Raw genomic sequence first — 16,527 nt, 5'->3', positions numbered from 1 at the left:
GCTGAGCACTTAACCTTTGAGCCACCAGGGCTCCTTAATAGTTGTCTACACACAAGCTTTGGATAATGTTTAAGCATTACTTTTCTTACTTAAAATACACATTTTTTTTAAAAAAACAAAAAAAGAAATAACTGTCTCCAGCTAGTACAGTACAATCCATGGAGGGAAGGTGAGGAACCCTACCTCCAGCTTACATTTCAGAAACGAAATAACAGTCACGGGAGAGCTTTGGGGGCCACACTTGACTGATAATAGACCAGAGTCCCCTTTTAGTCATCAATAATTGAAATATTCCTTTTAGTTAACTAATTGCATCCTCAAATCCTTGTTTTTCACTTAGCTCACTTGGTATCTTGGCATGGGGAACAACTTTTTTCTGGCACATAGTCTTCCGAGGACCAAAGGATGACTCATTCGGCCCCTACTGTATGCTGAGTGAGTCCACCCTCACATATGCTGAAAAAATGGAGCTTCGTGTTTCTCCCTCACTCACCTACATCTGCTCTACCGGCAATCCTGGAGATGCCAGTTCCCTTTCCGTTGCCTGTTATAAACTGAATGTCCACACCCTATTTTAAAACCAAGATTCTAATAATCCCTTGGCCCTTGATTAACTTTACATCCTGAGGCATTTGGAGATAATAAGAGAACGCCGGCTTCCCTCTTTTGCCATTTTCACCTCTGCCTGTCTCCACTGGGACCACCACCAACAACGGCCACTTCGCAGGTGCAGTGTCTCGGAGGCTGCTACACAATTTGGAGAAAGGCTCTGAGGGTGCCAGGGAATGTTTTGTTTGAGGTAGAGAGAGTAAAATCTTCCAGAGGAAAAAAAAATCCAAACTGTAACCAGAGGGTATATACTAGCAGGCCCAAAATTCATGGCAGAAAGGTATTAGTTAGAGAACATCAAGCTCCATATAACAGATTAGACAAAAGACATGGGTGAAAATAACTATCACAAAATGGGAGAGAGCCACATTGTCCAAATTCGATCAAATGAACATTTACACCTCCCGCAAGAAGTAGCTGCATATACTTTTTGTACCAGCAAACCTCGCAGTCAAGAGGGGCTCAAATCCTTGTTCAGTGCACAAGAACCACTGATCTCATATTTAATCCTGAGCACTATAAAAAAGCAGCTGTTTTCCAGAAATTCTCTGTCAGTTGCAAAAGGAGGATTAACTTGATCCATCTGAAAACCCTGTGACCGTATAAATACAAAATGTCCTTAGTCCTCGGCACAAATGGAACGTGCTATCATTCCCCATCCACCCTCAGCAGGGTAACAGCCTGGGCTCATAAATTACTCCATGTAATAATAAACCACGACTCCAGCAACTCTGCTGATGAACTAAAGGGAACAACATCTCTTCTTGTGTCATCTCAGAGTCACAGACTTCAGAGACTTCACCTCCAGATCCGCCTCTTTTCTTTTTCAGCTAAGGGAATGGAAACCTGGAGAGATTAAGCAATTGCCCAATTATTTTGTAGCCCTGCCAATGGTATTCAGTTCTTCTAAGGCTCATCTCTACTGATTGGCTGTAGCAGTAAGGGCAGCCCTCCTTATCTTCCAGCTTCACGGGTTCTCCCAGGTCCTCTCTGTCTTCAGAGGTGTATGCTGAAGCATGGAGATGTCTTCCAGACCCTTCCAGGTAAAGCCAAGGTCAAGTCCCTAAACTTTGCTGTCCTTGGACAATGGCAGTCGACTGGAGAGGCCAGTGTGAGGAGACTGGTGACGACGACAGACCCTTCTGCTATGGGGGGACGTCACTGCTCTTACCAAAGCAACAGCAGCTCTGCGGACACAGGCTGGCACTCTGGTTTTGGTTTTTCCTTCTGCTAAAAACAGATACCCTAATTCCACAGCTCAATCTGAATTAGAAGAAAGAGGTCATTTAACAAGTTTGATGTTGGACCAAATGGAAAACTCTCGGTTTTATTTTATATTGCAAACAAAAAAGATGAGAACAATAAAAACAGAGGACAGTTAGTATATTCATAAAGAGAAAAGAAAACCTAAATCCCAGATAACAGTGTTCAGTTTAGTGCAGGTTAGGCTACTGTGGTTTACAGAGAGCTGGATGTGACATCCTAGGCAAATACTTGGGGCTCTTGTGGACTCCCTTGGTGTGGTGTGTCCTGTGGTAGAAAACACTTAGGCTAACAGCTTGTGAGAAATAATTCTGATGACCCTTCCACCTCCAATTCCCCTTCCACTTGAAGGTCCTTACACCCCTTGCATGACCCAGGGACAGGTGACCAGTGACGGTGTTCTCATCCAGTTAACCAAGGCATAGACCTCTCCAGAGAATTCTTCTAGTATAATGTGCAATAGAAGTGGAACCTCCTCCAGACTCTTGTTCTAAACTCTCAGGCCCCACAGGTGGAAAAAAGTATATGATGCTATTTTTATACGTAGTGTGAATTTGACTAATTAATATTGGTACAACCAAATGCAACAGAGTCAATTCTAGGTTCCAGAGATGCAAAGCACCATGGTGTGGGACTAGAGAATGTCGTGGATTCCGAAACATCAAAACAAGAACAAGATTTGTGTAAACTCCATTACAAAGGGCCCGTAAAAGCACATGAAGACATTTCTCCAAAAAACTTAACCAATGTGCTATAAAAATGATACATAATGCAGGGTGTCAGGTAGGGTTTCTATTTGTTTGGAATACAGATTAACCTTAAAACCCACTAGTGTTATGCAAATTAGAAACATCTCAATCCATCCATAATTTCCAATTATTATATGCATGCCATTAAAGATAGCAAGGAGCCTTGGTGGCACGGTGGTTAAGCGCTTGGCTACTAAAAGTCAGCATTTTGAACCCACCAGCTGCTCCGCAGAAGAAAGATGTGGCAGTCTGTTTCTTTAAAGATTACAGCCTTGGAAACCCTATGGGGCAGTTCTACTCTGTCCTATAGTGTCACTATGAGTCGGGATCAACTTGCCAGCACACAACAACAACAGAGATGGCAGTACAGGGATCAGACATCAAAATATAGAGCCTGCATTTGTACCTTTCAAATGCAATATTTTTAGTATCGAGGCTGGTGTTGATGACTGGGCTTGTGAGCCGCCTCTCAACTTCCCTGCTTTTTGGCTTCATCAAGTCCAGAGTGAGGCGCTCCATCTCCTGGGAGAGGTCAAAATGTTCAGTGGTGACCACTTTGTCATCGTGGTTGACTTCCATCAACTCTGCCCAGTTGTCTGTGAATAGAAATAAGGTCATAACTAAGTGCAATGCAAAGATGCAAAAGCAAAGAAGCCTCCCACGTTAAAATGCATCATCTTTCAAATTTTTCCTCCCAGGTGCTAGCTGATAAAACCTAAAGAGTATTGATTATCAATTACCTACTTGCACAGGGATTATTTGGCCTGCTTTCCCTGAAAGAGGAGGTGTCTGGGCCATCGCCCCCAAAGATGCAGACTTTTAAAAAATAATTTGCATTCTTTATTAGTAACACATTTCATCTATTTTTTAAAAATATATAATTACATATTTAATATAAATTATTTATGCCCAACATTGGGTTCCCAGTGCCATTTCTCACCTTCCATAGGAAGGTCATTGCCTGATATGGAGGGAATATAAAAAGATTCAGGGCAGCCTTGTCCTCAAAGGCTCAGGAAAGTGAGACAGACACATGTCCAAAGGGGAATAGTGTTGGTTGGTAAATGATATGTGCAAGAGGACTACCCAGGCAAGAAATAAGATCGCAATTGAGAGATCAATAATTAATAAGAATAGTAAAAAACAGGCCCCAGATAGGATCAGATAAGGCAGATGAATCTGAGTGCATTTTGATGGTTACAAAAATCACCCTGTCCTTTAGCTTGAGTGGTGATTCCCAGAACAACGGATCACTCACCTTCTCCCTTAAATATAAAACTACGCCTTCCTCTTATCCAGCTCATGTTTTCAAATCCCAGTAATGTGATATCGACACGCAATTTGGCACCACTTTTCCAGATGCGGCAGACATCGTTTGGGCATATCCTGGAAACCAAGGGCACTGGAGGAGAAAAGTGTACGAGTGAGGAACCCGAGGGTCACGCAGGCCCGGGAAATCGGAACTCAGGCTTTAATAGGAGGATGGGAGTGACAAGATGGAGACCATCCTAGGCAACTGGACTTCTTGGCTCCCATACTTACTACCTAGGAAGTCACTCTGGGAAAATACAAACGGACCTTCTGCTCTGTAGCTCTTTACAAAAGGACAGATCTATGTTTTGCTCAGAGAAAACTCTAAACGAATTTCTCCAGAGTATTCTCAATCCTGACATGAAACCCACTTAACGGCCCCCACCAGGGATACAGAAAGTGTCCATCTGGCCTTTCTCATTCACATATGCTACTTTACCATATGGCTGCAGCCAACCATATTGCCATATCCACCATGCAAAATATCAAATGTCTAAAATGTGCTGCTTTTTAACAGCACCTGAAATAAGAGTGGTGATCTGCATTAGAAAATAATCCATTCACTTCACAGGAGAATCTGAAGGTCTCTTCTTTTACAGACTTTTGACTTCCCTTAAATGTTCCATTACAAATATGGTCTCTTGCCTGGAAGGGAAGTCTGGCGGTGAAAATGGCTGAAAACCTGGGAGCCAGGAGCTATGATTAACTGATCTACAAGAAATAAAACATCTCTGAAATTGTACTGTTGGTCAATATGCCTTATGGAATATTTTGGGAAAAAGCATCCATTTTGTAAAAAATAAGCTATTCCAATATTCACTTCATTTTCTTCCTTAGAATAACAAGTTTAAAAGAATCAAGCTGAACTACCTAAGAAAATAAGTAACCAAGTTATGGTGAAACGACCTACTGAAATGTTAGGAATTTACAGTGGTATTTTTTAAAAAGCAATAATGTGGACAAATGTCAGTTCTCAGAGACAACAGGAAGAAACGAGATTGTCCACACATTATATTCATAGATGTTTAGACTGAGAGTCCTATGCATGGGGGAAGGGTGGAAGGAAAACACCCTAAAACGTTAACGGTAGTTGTGCTGAAGTGGGGCTAGGAGTGATGGTTTTTCCTAGATTTTTTTACTTAAAAAGATAAGTAAACAAGTTACTTTTATAAAGAAAAAGGGATCCTCTATTCAGGCTAAAGAAATTCTGGAACAGTAAATGTTGAGCCCCGGCCACTTACCCCAGCTGGTGAATTCCCATTTCATCTGCACATAGAAATCCGGAGCCTGGAGGGCAGACAAAGATTAAAATAAATTACCCTAGGCACTATTCACTAAACACAAATAAACACAGCAAGGGTTAATAGGATTAAAAAAATAATAACGGAGAACAGGAAAAATAACAAGAAAAGCATAAAGTGAAACCCATCAAAATAAATGCTTATTTTATCTTTAGGCTGTTATTTTACCTTGAAATAAAATATATCTAGACAGCTAAAGTTAATTGAAAGCAACAAGATTGGAAGGCGATAAAAGTCAACCCTGCTTTGGGGGCTGGATCAGGTTCTTAACAGTAACAGAAAGAGGGGCCTGGGAGGAGGGGCTTAGGTACAGCCCAGCAATGCGGGTCACAGCCTATTCCAGGCAAAAGAAGGGAAAGTCAATTCCATCTATTCTATGAGGGGTCACAGTCTATTCTGGGCAAAAGAAACGAAAGTCAATTCCATCTATTCTATGAGGAACTTAACTGTAAAAGGCTTTGGTTCTGGGAAGTGCTTCATCAGACCACTCCTAGAAACCTAAAGAGACTGCCAGACATCACTTTCCCTCCAATTAAGAAAAGATGCCCCACTCTCTTCTAAAGCTTTCACAACGTGGCTTCCTAAAATGTTGCACCATGAGAGCAGCCCTTTTTAGGATTGTTTTTCTTACCTACCATGGATTCTTTTGGAAGGTTCTTGGAGAACTACTTTAAAAAAATCCAACAGTTACCATCTAAAAAAAAGAGAAATGCTAGGAATTCCAGGTGTTTTTCTGTTTCCTCACACCCCCAAGGGTTGGCCATGGTCTTTTACAGAAGTGCAGGGAGTCAAAAAACAAACAAACAAACAAAGAGCCAGGATTCCAATGATGGGCAAAGACAACCTCCAGGGAGTGGCCAATAAGAAAAGCTGGCACATTTTACGAGGAGACACTGTTGAAAGACAAAAATATCAACAACTGCTTCTAGTGCCCCCAAGTACACAGGTATCTGAGCTGCCTATAATTTCAAGCAGTGAATACTGGTTCAATGCAGTCCATTGATATGCATCAATACAGTTAAAAAAAGAAAATCCCTTGCCCTGAATTTTTGCAAGGAAGGGTGACATAGTGTTAAGTGGTTTTCTGCCAAATGGGCAAATGATGTTTTTAGTTTCTGCAGTACATTAGATAAGGAAACAATAAATCCCTGTGATCTTTGCATACTCATAAACACAGACCTATTTTAAAAACAATGCCCACAGATTTCAAGGGAGATTTCATTGGAGGACTTGGGACCTGAATATCTTAGGCAAACTTTAAGCTTAAGCGTCATAGGAGTGTTTTTTTTAAAAGAGTACTCAAATAACAAGCAGTGATTGTCTTCTATAATAGCAAGGGTGTTTTGCTATTGATTAAAAGAGCTATTGATTTCCTTCAAGACATATATTTTAACTAAATTTGTAAAGCTGATTTATCAAACAAATGGAGCAATTTGGGGGAGCTCACTTCTCTGTTTAAATTGAAAATTAGGAGACATGAAAACGGAATTACTGCAACTTTCTGGTTTCCTGCTGCTCTGGGAATACTGCTCATGGCTGACTGATAAAATGGTTCTTTCAGGTAACAAAAATGGTCTGAAGAATGGCAACCACCAGCCAGAACACATCTGTGAGCCCAGAAGTAAAATTTAAAAAGAAAGGCTGCTGAGTGACATGGAGCTCCTGCACTTTACCCTGTAAGATAGATGAAGTGCCCAAACGCCAATACTGTGAATAACTTAAGGCCATGGATTAGAAGTCACAAAAAATACTAATGGCTAGAAGTAACAGAGGTGGCAAAGAGAAGATGTACATAAACCACTGAGCCTCAACAGGCAGTGAAAACCCCTGTACAGTAACTGACGCTCATGACCATTTCCCCAAGATGACCTATGCTGGGGTGCTGCTTTGTGAAAACATGCGCCTAGACGAGTGCATTGTGTTCGATGTTCATTTTCCTTAAGTTACAATGTTTCAGCAGCCCTTAAAAGGGTAAATAATTTGTGAACAATCTTGTACATTACAAGTTGGAGAGGCAAGGAATAATGCTATTTGGTATTCGACATACAGTATTCGCCATTCATACAACTCTTTAGGAAGTCAAGCAGGATGTCCAGCTGCTTCTGTAGCTACTGTATCAGCGCTTCACTCCAACTATGGCATGGCCACATTTTTATAGGTACCTCAAGAATCTTTCGGAGCAGCTCAGGCACACCTTCGAGGGCCATGGACGTGTTGTGGTAGTCCCGGTGCTGAAGAACTGTGTACACCATCTCGGGATCACCGGTGCTCACAGCCTCGTGTAAAACTGATGAACAAAAAGGACAAAATGAAATCACCAAGCAGGCTTATAATTGCTGATAAAATCCAAAGCCAATGTGAAAAGTATCCATATAGGTCAAACACCAATTCTTCAAAGAGGGAGGGGCTGCAGTCAAACCTCCTCACTTATGACCGTGACTTATCGTTACCTCTTAGCTGAGTGAGAAGAAAATAGAGCAAGCATTCAGTCTCTTGATCAAACCCCCTCAACTCATGTATTCTTGCCAAACCAAAAAACTCGTGGCCATCGAGTCAGTTCCAACTCATGGCCCCATGTGTTACAGTGTAGAACTGGTCCGTAGGGTCTTCTTCGCTGCAGTCTTTATGGAAGCAGATCATCAGGCCTGTCTTCTGTGCTACCACTGCGTCGGTTTGAACCACCAACCTTTAGGTGAGTTGTTGAGCACAAGCTGTTTGTGCCACCCCAGGACCTTCCTATCCTCGCCACCCATTCTGAAATCCTGACATTTTTAGAGAGCTGGCTTTAAAACCGTGGTTATGTGTAGATCTAGCAGCCAGAGCTTGTGCTTATAAGCGTCCTTGCTCAGTCAACACAAAATTGCCCAAAAAAAGTAAATTGCCAGGATTTCACTAGAATGAGCTACTTCTAGCCAACATTTATTTTTTTTATCTTGCTTATCTTAATGGATTCACTAGAGTTACCATCATATTCCTCAGAGGAAAACTGGCCTCCAGACCCATGTATACTGGAGAAGGTTTGTGCTGAGAGCTGCTTTCTAGACAAGGAGTCACCTTCTACCAAGGGCTTTTGGCCCAAGACACAATCCTGGTTTTGTCCTGTAGATCAGGCCTCCTAGTCCCAAGACAGGAAGAGTCTTAAGGGAAAGATGACTCTGAGGAAAATTATGACTGAGCCTGGCCTTCCTTTAGAAAGAGAAACCAAAATGAAAGCCTTTATTTTCAAAGTACACTTGCCTGTCCATCCTTGGCGATTTTCTTTTGTAACGTCTGCTTTATGTCGAAGCAAGACTCTAGCAGATTCCAAATGTCCCAAAGATACAGCAAGATGCAATAAGGTTCGACCTCGTGGATCCAGAGCCTCCACATTCTGTGAAGTAAATATGAGCATTTCAGTATAAACCTGTTGGTGGATATATTATATAGAAATGCAGAAATGTATTTGGAAGAGAATATTAAGTACAAAAAATTGAAAATAGTACTTACACACTAATTGCAGCAACATGTAAAAATGTATGTTTGCATGTGGACATGGTTGAAATATTAATTTGAGGGCTAAAAATAAAAGGAACTTGGTAACTACAAAGTTTGTAGTTACCAAGCTCCTTTTTCTACAAGGTTATGTGCCTGTAAGGTATGCAGTCACTGATTTGGATTGAATTGTGTCCCCTAAAATGTGTGTCAACTCGGCTAGGCCATGATTATTCATATTGTGTGGTTGTCTTCCATTTTATGATCAATGTAATTATCCTATGTGTTGTAAATCCCAACCTCTAAAGGAAACCCTGGTTGTGTAGTGGTTAAGAGCTATGGCTGTTAACCAAAAGGCTGGCAGTTTGAATCTACCAGGTGCTCCGTGGAAACCCTATGGGCAGCTCTACTCTGTCCTACAGGGTCACTATGAGTCAGAATCGAGTTAACAGCAATGGGTGTTTTTTTACGATGTTAATAAGGCAGGATTAGAGGCAGTTATGTTAATGAGGTAGGACACAGTCTAAGCGATTAGGTCATATCTTAAGTCAATCTCTTTTGAAATATAAAAGTGAAAAGGAGGAGAGAGGAAAGGGACCTCCTACCATCAAGAAAGAAGAGCCGGGAGCAGGGTGAGTCCTTTGGACCTGGGTTCCTGCGCTGACAAACTCCTAACCCAGGGGAAAGTTGATATCAAAGACTTTCCCCCAGAGCCAGCAGAGAGAAATCCTTCCCTGGAGCTGCTGCCCTGAATTTGGACTTCTAGCCTCTTAGACTGTGAGAGAATAAATTTCTGTTTGTTAAAGCCAACCACCTGTGGTATTTCTGTTACAGCAGCACTAGATAACTAAGACAGTCACCTTGCAGAAAGCAATTTGACCTTTGTTCTCGAGTCCTTCAAGCTGGACCAACGCCTAAGGCTAATAAATGAGGATGACCAGCCCAAGAGGGACTACTTGAGGGCCCGATGCTGACTAAGCCTCAGGAGCCCTGATGTAATCTATCATGGCCATGTGGTGAGGCCAAGAAGAGCACTAAGCCTTGAGGCTCAGATGTAGCTTCCTAGTTGGTGACCATACACCGGAGAGGGTGGCACGTCTCTCTTTGGGACATGGAAGCTCTGCGTTGTGACTACCCCCCCACCCCGTCCCAGACCTCACCTTTATATCTTGCTTCCTTTGTATCCTTTTTGGTTGTAATAAATCTGTAGCCATAAGTATAGTGTACTCTCCATATATTCTGTGAGTCGTTCCAGTGAATTAATGAACCCACAGGCACAGTGAGAGTCAGCAGGGGCTGGCATCTGCCTATTTGGCATCTGAAAGCAGGTGGCCTTCTCGCACGTGAGCTCTGACCTAGCTAGCTCTGGGTGGCTGGGGCTGAAAGACAGTACCTGTCTAACTTGAGAGCTCTGACCCAGCTCTGGGTGGCTAGGGTCAGAGAGGGAAAGTACACTGTGTGAGCAGCTGCTGATGAAGGTGGTGAAGTAGGAAGGTGAGGACTGGATCCATTCCCACACTTTGGGAATTGGATTCATGCTGACCCCTACTACACAGTTAGCAATGAAGGTGGGATTTGTCCACTGTGCCCCTTTTTAGTGCAGGGAGATAATATTAAATAGAAAAAAATAGGAAATAGTAGTAACACAGTAATTGCAGCAACATATGTAAAAATGTATGCTTGTGTGTGGACCATAAAGTTTATAGTTACTGAGTTCCTTTTTCTATACAGTTAAAAGTACCTAATAAATAAATGTAAGCTATGTGCCTCAGATCATTAAGCACAGCCAGGAGAGTAACCTTACGCTCTCAACAGCAGTTAAATTATGTCTAAATAAGGCCAGAAGCATTCATGAAATACAATCACCCAATGACACGGAACGTGGGGGATTTCTCAAGCACATATCAGTCCTACACAGGAACAGCAGGACTTCAACCAAAACAAAGTACAGGTGACAATCTGGGTCAGAATAAAATGCCATTTTCTAGCTGGATTCCTACCAAAACACCACTCTTATTATTGTGTATTGAGTTCCAAGTGCCCTGAAGTAGCACATAAATCCTGCAGCATCTCCGGTCCTACAGACAGTGAGCAGGACCTGCGCCAGGTGGAGATGTGGACGTCGTTAGAGATCAGCGTGAGAACGCACACGCATCACTCTGGTCCGTTTCCCTCATGAGGAATTTCTTCCTCACACTAGACATACAGATTTGGCTTTTATCTCTCCATTCCCGTTCTGAGCCTCCTTTAAGTACTTGCATTTGGTTTCCAGGGCCAGCAGCAGTTTCTCCGGTGTGAGCTACATCTGTGTGACTGGGCACCTCCTTCAAAAGGAGGCTCTGAAAGGGCTTCCAAGAACACAATAAAGTGCCACGGGACTTTCTGAAACAGAGAAATTCTTTTGCTGCCGTAATACTTCTTATCAGATATGCTCTGTCTTGATTTGAGATGCTAGCTTTTGTCCAGGCACTAGCTGCAGTCTCTGAGGATAACCTGAGCATGCTGCTCACAGGGCCACAGGGATGGAAGGAGAAGCAGGACGGCAGGGAAACAGCTACAGTCAAGCAGCTATTGAACTCCCTGTCTTGTGAAAATTATATCAGGGTTATTGTGCAGTGAAGATAAGAGCTATTGCCAAGGAATAATAGTAGCGGTTAAAGGCATTCTGCTAACTGAACACGGCCCTCCTGGACCAATCCCAGGTCAGGGATCTCCTAGGTGCTGAAATCCCATCGTGTCCCCTAAAACACGGTCCACACCCCCTCCTATGATTCCCAATTTTCTCAAGGGTATGGCTGTCTATCTAAAAAAGAGATTGAGAATTCCAAAGGACAGGGTCCAAGTCTTATATTTCTAACTTTTATCCTAGTAGCCATCTGGGTGGTGTAAACGGCTAGGCTACTAACCTAAAGGTTGGAGGTTCAAACCCACCCAGTGGCACCACAAAGAAAAGCCCTGGCAATCTGCTTCCATAAACATTACAGCCAAGAAAACCCTATGGAGCAATTCTGCTCTGTAACACATGGGGTTGCCATAACTCAGAATGAACGGGATGGCTCAACAATTACCCTGATACCAAAATCAGACAAAGATACAAGACAAGAAAACTACAGCCAATATCTCTTAGGAATATACATACAAAATTTTTTATGCAAAATTCTAGTCAAAATAAAAGAGTACAACAAAATACTAGAAAACCAAATTCAGCAACATAGAAAAGGGATTATGTACCATGACCAAGTGGGATTTATACTAGGAATACAAGGTTGGTTTAATATCAGAAAAACAATTAAAATACCATATCAATAGAATAAAGGATAGAAACCACATGATCACCTCAGTAGATGCAGAAAAAATATCTGACAAAATATGACACCCTTTCATGATAAAAAACACTCAACGAACTAGAGATAGAAGGGAACTTCCTCAACCTCATGAAGATCATATACCAAAAAACCACATTTAACATCATACTTAATGGTGAAGGACTGAAGGCTTTGCCCCTAAAACCAGGAGAATGACAGTTCTTTTCACCGCTACTCAACACTGTATTGGAAATTCTGGCCAGAGCAATTTGAAAAAAAGAAAAAGGCAACCAGATTAGAAAGGAAAAAGTAGTATCTCTATTTGCAGGATGTGATATACATATACAAAGTCCTAATGAACCCTCTTAAAAAACTACTGGAACTGATAAATAAGCTCAGCAAGCTTACAGGTACACAATCAATTTACAAAAATTAATTGTATTTCTATATTCTACCAACGAGCAAACCAAAAATGAAGCTAAGAAAACATTTCACAGCATCAAAAATAATAAAATACTTAGGGATATGTTTACAAAAGAAGTAAAAAATTTGCAATCTGAAAACATGACCTAAAAAGTGAAAAGACATCCCATGTTCATGTATTGTTAGACATAATATTGTTAAAATGGCAATGCTCAATAATGCTGAGAAAATTGGATTTTCACATGCAGAAAAATGAAATAGGATCCATGCCTCACGCTATATATATATATATACACACACATACATAAAGTTCAAAATGGATTAAGAGCCTAAATGTGCAAACTAAAACCATAAAGGTCTTAGAAGAACAAGCAGGGGCAATGCTGCCTGGCCCAGCTTTCAACCATGAATTATCTAATAACAAAAGGATAAACAGTAAAAGACAAAATAAGTAGGTCCTCATAAAAATTAAAAGCTTTTGTTCATCAAAAGATTTAACCAAAAAAGTAAAAAGAGAAGCTACCAACAGGGAGAATATTTTTGGAAACCATACATCCAACAAGACTCTAATAACCAAAATATATATATGAAACTTCAACAACAACAAAAAAACAAGTAACCCAGTCATAAAATGGGCAAAGGACTTGAACAGACATTTCACCAAAGAGGACATTCAAATGGCCACCAAACACATGAAAAGATTCTCAGTGTCGTTAACCATCAAAGAGATGCAAATCAAAACCACAGTGAGATACCATTTCACTTCCACTAGGATGGCTAAAATTAAAAAAAAAGAAAGAAAGAAAATAACAAATGTTGGCAAGGATGTGGAGAAATTGGAATCCTTATCCATTGCTGGTGGGAATGCAAAATGGTATGACCACTGTGGAAAACAGTGTGGTGGTTCCTCAAAAAACTAAAAAAAGAACTGCCATTTGACCCAGCAATTCCACTCCTAGGTATATACCCAAAAGACTTGAAAGCAGAGACTCAAAAAGAGACTTGTACACCAATGTTCACTGCAGCACTATTCATAGTACCCAAAAGGTGGAAACAACCTAAATGCCCATCAACGCACAAATGGATGAACAAAATGTGGTACATACATACAATGGAATATTAGGCAGTAGGAGAAACGAAGTCTTGATACATGCTACAGTATGGATGGAGCTTGAAGACATTATGCTGAGCGAAATAAGTCAATCACAAAAGAACAAATATTATATGACCTCACTTACAGAAAAAGACAAGAAAAGGCAAATATATAAAGACAAAAGTTTATTAGTGGTTATTAGGGGCAGGAGGGAGGGGAATAAGTGGGGAAATGATGATGAAAAATTGCATTGATTAAGGGTAGGGTTGCACAGCTGATATTACAATTGCTGTCAATAAGTTGTACACCTGTAAAAAGTTGAATTGGCAAAAGTTGTATGATAGATATATTTACAACGGTGACAAAAAAAAGAGTAGCTGCTGAGGCTGCTTATTAAAAAATAAAGTATATTTATAAAAAGGCAGTGCTCCCCAAAATGATTTACAGATTCAAGACAATCCCTATCAAATCTCAGCTGTTTTTTTTTTTTTTTTGCAGAAATTGATAAGCTGATCCTAAAATTCATATGGAAATGTGAAGAACCCAAAATATCCAAAACAACCTACAAAAGAAGAGCAAAGTTAGAGGACTCACATTTCCCAGTTTCAAAGCTTAATACACAAAGCTACAGTAATCAGGGTAGTTGGGGTACTGGCATAAGGATAGACGTACAGATCAATGGAATACAATTTAGAGTCTAGAAATAAACCCACATATTTATGGTCAATTTATTTTCAACAAGAATACCAAAATAATCCAATGCAGAAAGAACAATCTTTTCAACAAATAATGCTGGAACAACTGATATCAACACAAATGAAGTTGGACACCTTTACACACACACACAAAATGGATCACAGACCTAAATGTAAGAGCTAAGAGTTTACTCTTCAAACAAAACGTAGGAGTAAATCTTCAGGGCCTTGGGTTAGGCAAAGCCTTCCTAGGTACAAGAACAAAAGTACCAAGCAACAAAAGAAAATATAGGTAAATGGAACTGCATCAAAATTAAAACTTTTGTGTTTCAAACAATAGCATCAAGAAAGTGAAAAGACAACCCAAAGAATGAGAGAAAATACTTGCAATCACCTATCTGACAAAGATCTATTATCCAGAATGTATAAAGAACACTTAAAACAAACACAAATAAAGGACTCAACAGCAAAAAGACAACCCAATTAAAAATAGACAAAGGATGTAAAAAGACATTTCTCCAAAGAAGATATACAAATGACCACTATGCACATGAAAAGATGCCAGGACGTGGAGAAACTGGAACCCTCAAACACTGCTAGTAGGAAAGTAAAATGGTACACCCACTTTGAAAAAGTTCGGCAGTTCATCAAAAAGTTAAACACAGAGTTACTATGGCCCAGCAATTCTTCTCCTAGATATGTATCCGAGAGAATTGAAAATATATGTCACCATAAAAACTTGAATGTTCAAAAAAAAAAAAAAATCATAACAGCCAAAAAATGGGAACTCAAATGTCCATCAAATGATGGACAGATAAATAGAATGCGATACGCCCTATACAATGGTATATTATTCGGCAATACAGAGGAACAAAGTACTGATACATATTATAACATCGATGAACCCTGAAAATATTATAAAAAGTGAAGGACTCTAGACACAAAGGCCACATACTGTGTGTACCCTAGTTTGTTTATTCATTCGTTGATGGACACTTAGGTTGTCTCCATTTTTTTGCTATTGTGAAATGCTGCGATGAAAATGGTTGTGCATGTATCTGTTCATGTCATGGCTCTTGTCTCTCTAGGATATATACCTAGGAGTAGGATTGCTGGATCATATGGTATCTCTACATCTAACTTTTTAAAGACGCCCATACCTTTCTCCACAGTGGTTGTACCATTTTACAATTGCACCAGCAGTGTATGACAGTTCCAATCTCCCTACACCTTTGCTAGCATTTGTTTTCTGTTTATCATTGCCATTATTGCATCTGTCTTATGGCTAATGACCAGACAGTGTTTTGTTCTGTTGTACACATGGTCACTATCAGTTGGAACCGACTTGATGGCACCTAACAATAACAACAAATGGCTAATATGGAGCCCTGGTGGCACAGTGGTTAAGAGTTCAGATGCTAACCAAAAGGTTGGCAGTTCAAATCCACCAGCTGCTCCTTGAATATCCTATGGGGGCAGTTCTACTCTGTCCATAGGGTTGCTGTGAGTCAGAATCAACTCAACGACAACAGGTCTGGTTTTTTTTTTGGTTTAATGGCTATTGATTGCAAGCATCTCTTCATGTGTTTCTTGTCCACCTGAATGTCATCTTTGGTAAAGTGTCTGTTCAAGTCCTTTGCCTGTTTTTTAATTGGATTGTTTGTCTTTTTGTTGTTGGGGTATTGACATTTTCTATCAGTTTTAGAGATTAGTTCCTTGTCAGATATGTCATCGCCAAATTTTTTTTGCAGTCTGAAGGTTTTTTTACTCTTTTGGATAAGTCTTTTGAGGCACGTGTTTAATTTTTAGGAGGTCACAGTCATCTAGTTTATCTTCTGCTATCTGTGCATTTTTAGTTACGTTTGACAGTCTATTTATGCCATAAATTAGGGCCCCCTAGTTCGCCCCTATTTTTTCTTTTATGATCTTTATAGTTTTAGGTTTTAGTTTTAGGCCTTTGATCCATCCTTAATTTTTGTCTATAGTGTGAGGTATGGATCCTGTTTCATTTTTCTGCAAATGGATATCCAGTTTTGCCAGCACTATTTGTTAAAGAGACTCTCTCTTCTTCATTTAATGGGTTTTGGCCCTTTGTCAATGTGGTGCAATGGATCACTTTTATGTGGCTTTTCTCACCATGGTCTTGTAACTCCCACCCAAGATCATGCAAATAAGGTAATTGTGGCCCACCAAGGGGACTGGTCAGTTTTACCATCCCACTAGGCTTAAAATGAGCCATCCCAGAGGTGGGAAGAAAGGATCTCACCACCACCAGGAAGAAGAGCTAAGAGCAGAGCATGTCCTTTG

The 16,527-nt window shown here is 40.5% G+C and overlaps 1 protein-coding gene across 1 annotated transcript in view; it reads right to left on the bottom strand.

Moving 5' to 3' along the window:
- ANKRD13A (ankyrin repeat domain 13A) overlaps positions 1–16,527 on the bottom strand; it is a 41,841-nt gene that overhangs the window by 16,588 nt on the left and 8,726 nt on the right. Inside the window, exons 2-6 of the mRNA XM_049865743.1 lie at positions 8,471–8,603; positions 7,396–7,520; positions 5,174–5,219; positions 3,880–4,023; positions 3,028–3,217 (exon numbers count right to left, since the gene is read on the bottom strand). Of these exons, the coding sequence (XP_049721700.1) occupies positions 3,028–3,217; positions 3,880–4,023; positions 5,174–5,219; positions 7,396–7,520; positions 8,471–8,603 (638 nt within the window). The remainder of the gene's footprint in view (positions 1–3,027; positions 3,218–3,879; positions 4,024–5,173; positions 5,220–7,395; positions 7,521–8,470; positions 8,604–16,527) is intronic.

The sequence above is a fragment of the Elephas maximus genome, chromosome 22 (assembly GCF_024166365.1).
Source record: "Elephas maximus indicus isolate mEleMax1 chromosome 22, mEleMax1 primary haplotype, whole genome shotgun sequence".
Taxonomy (NCBI): Eukaryota; Metazoa; Chordata; class Mammalia; order Proboscidea; family Elephantidae; genus Elephas; species Elephas maximus.
This window is presented reverse-complemented; position numbering and strand designations above follow the sequence as displayed.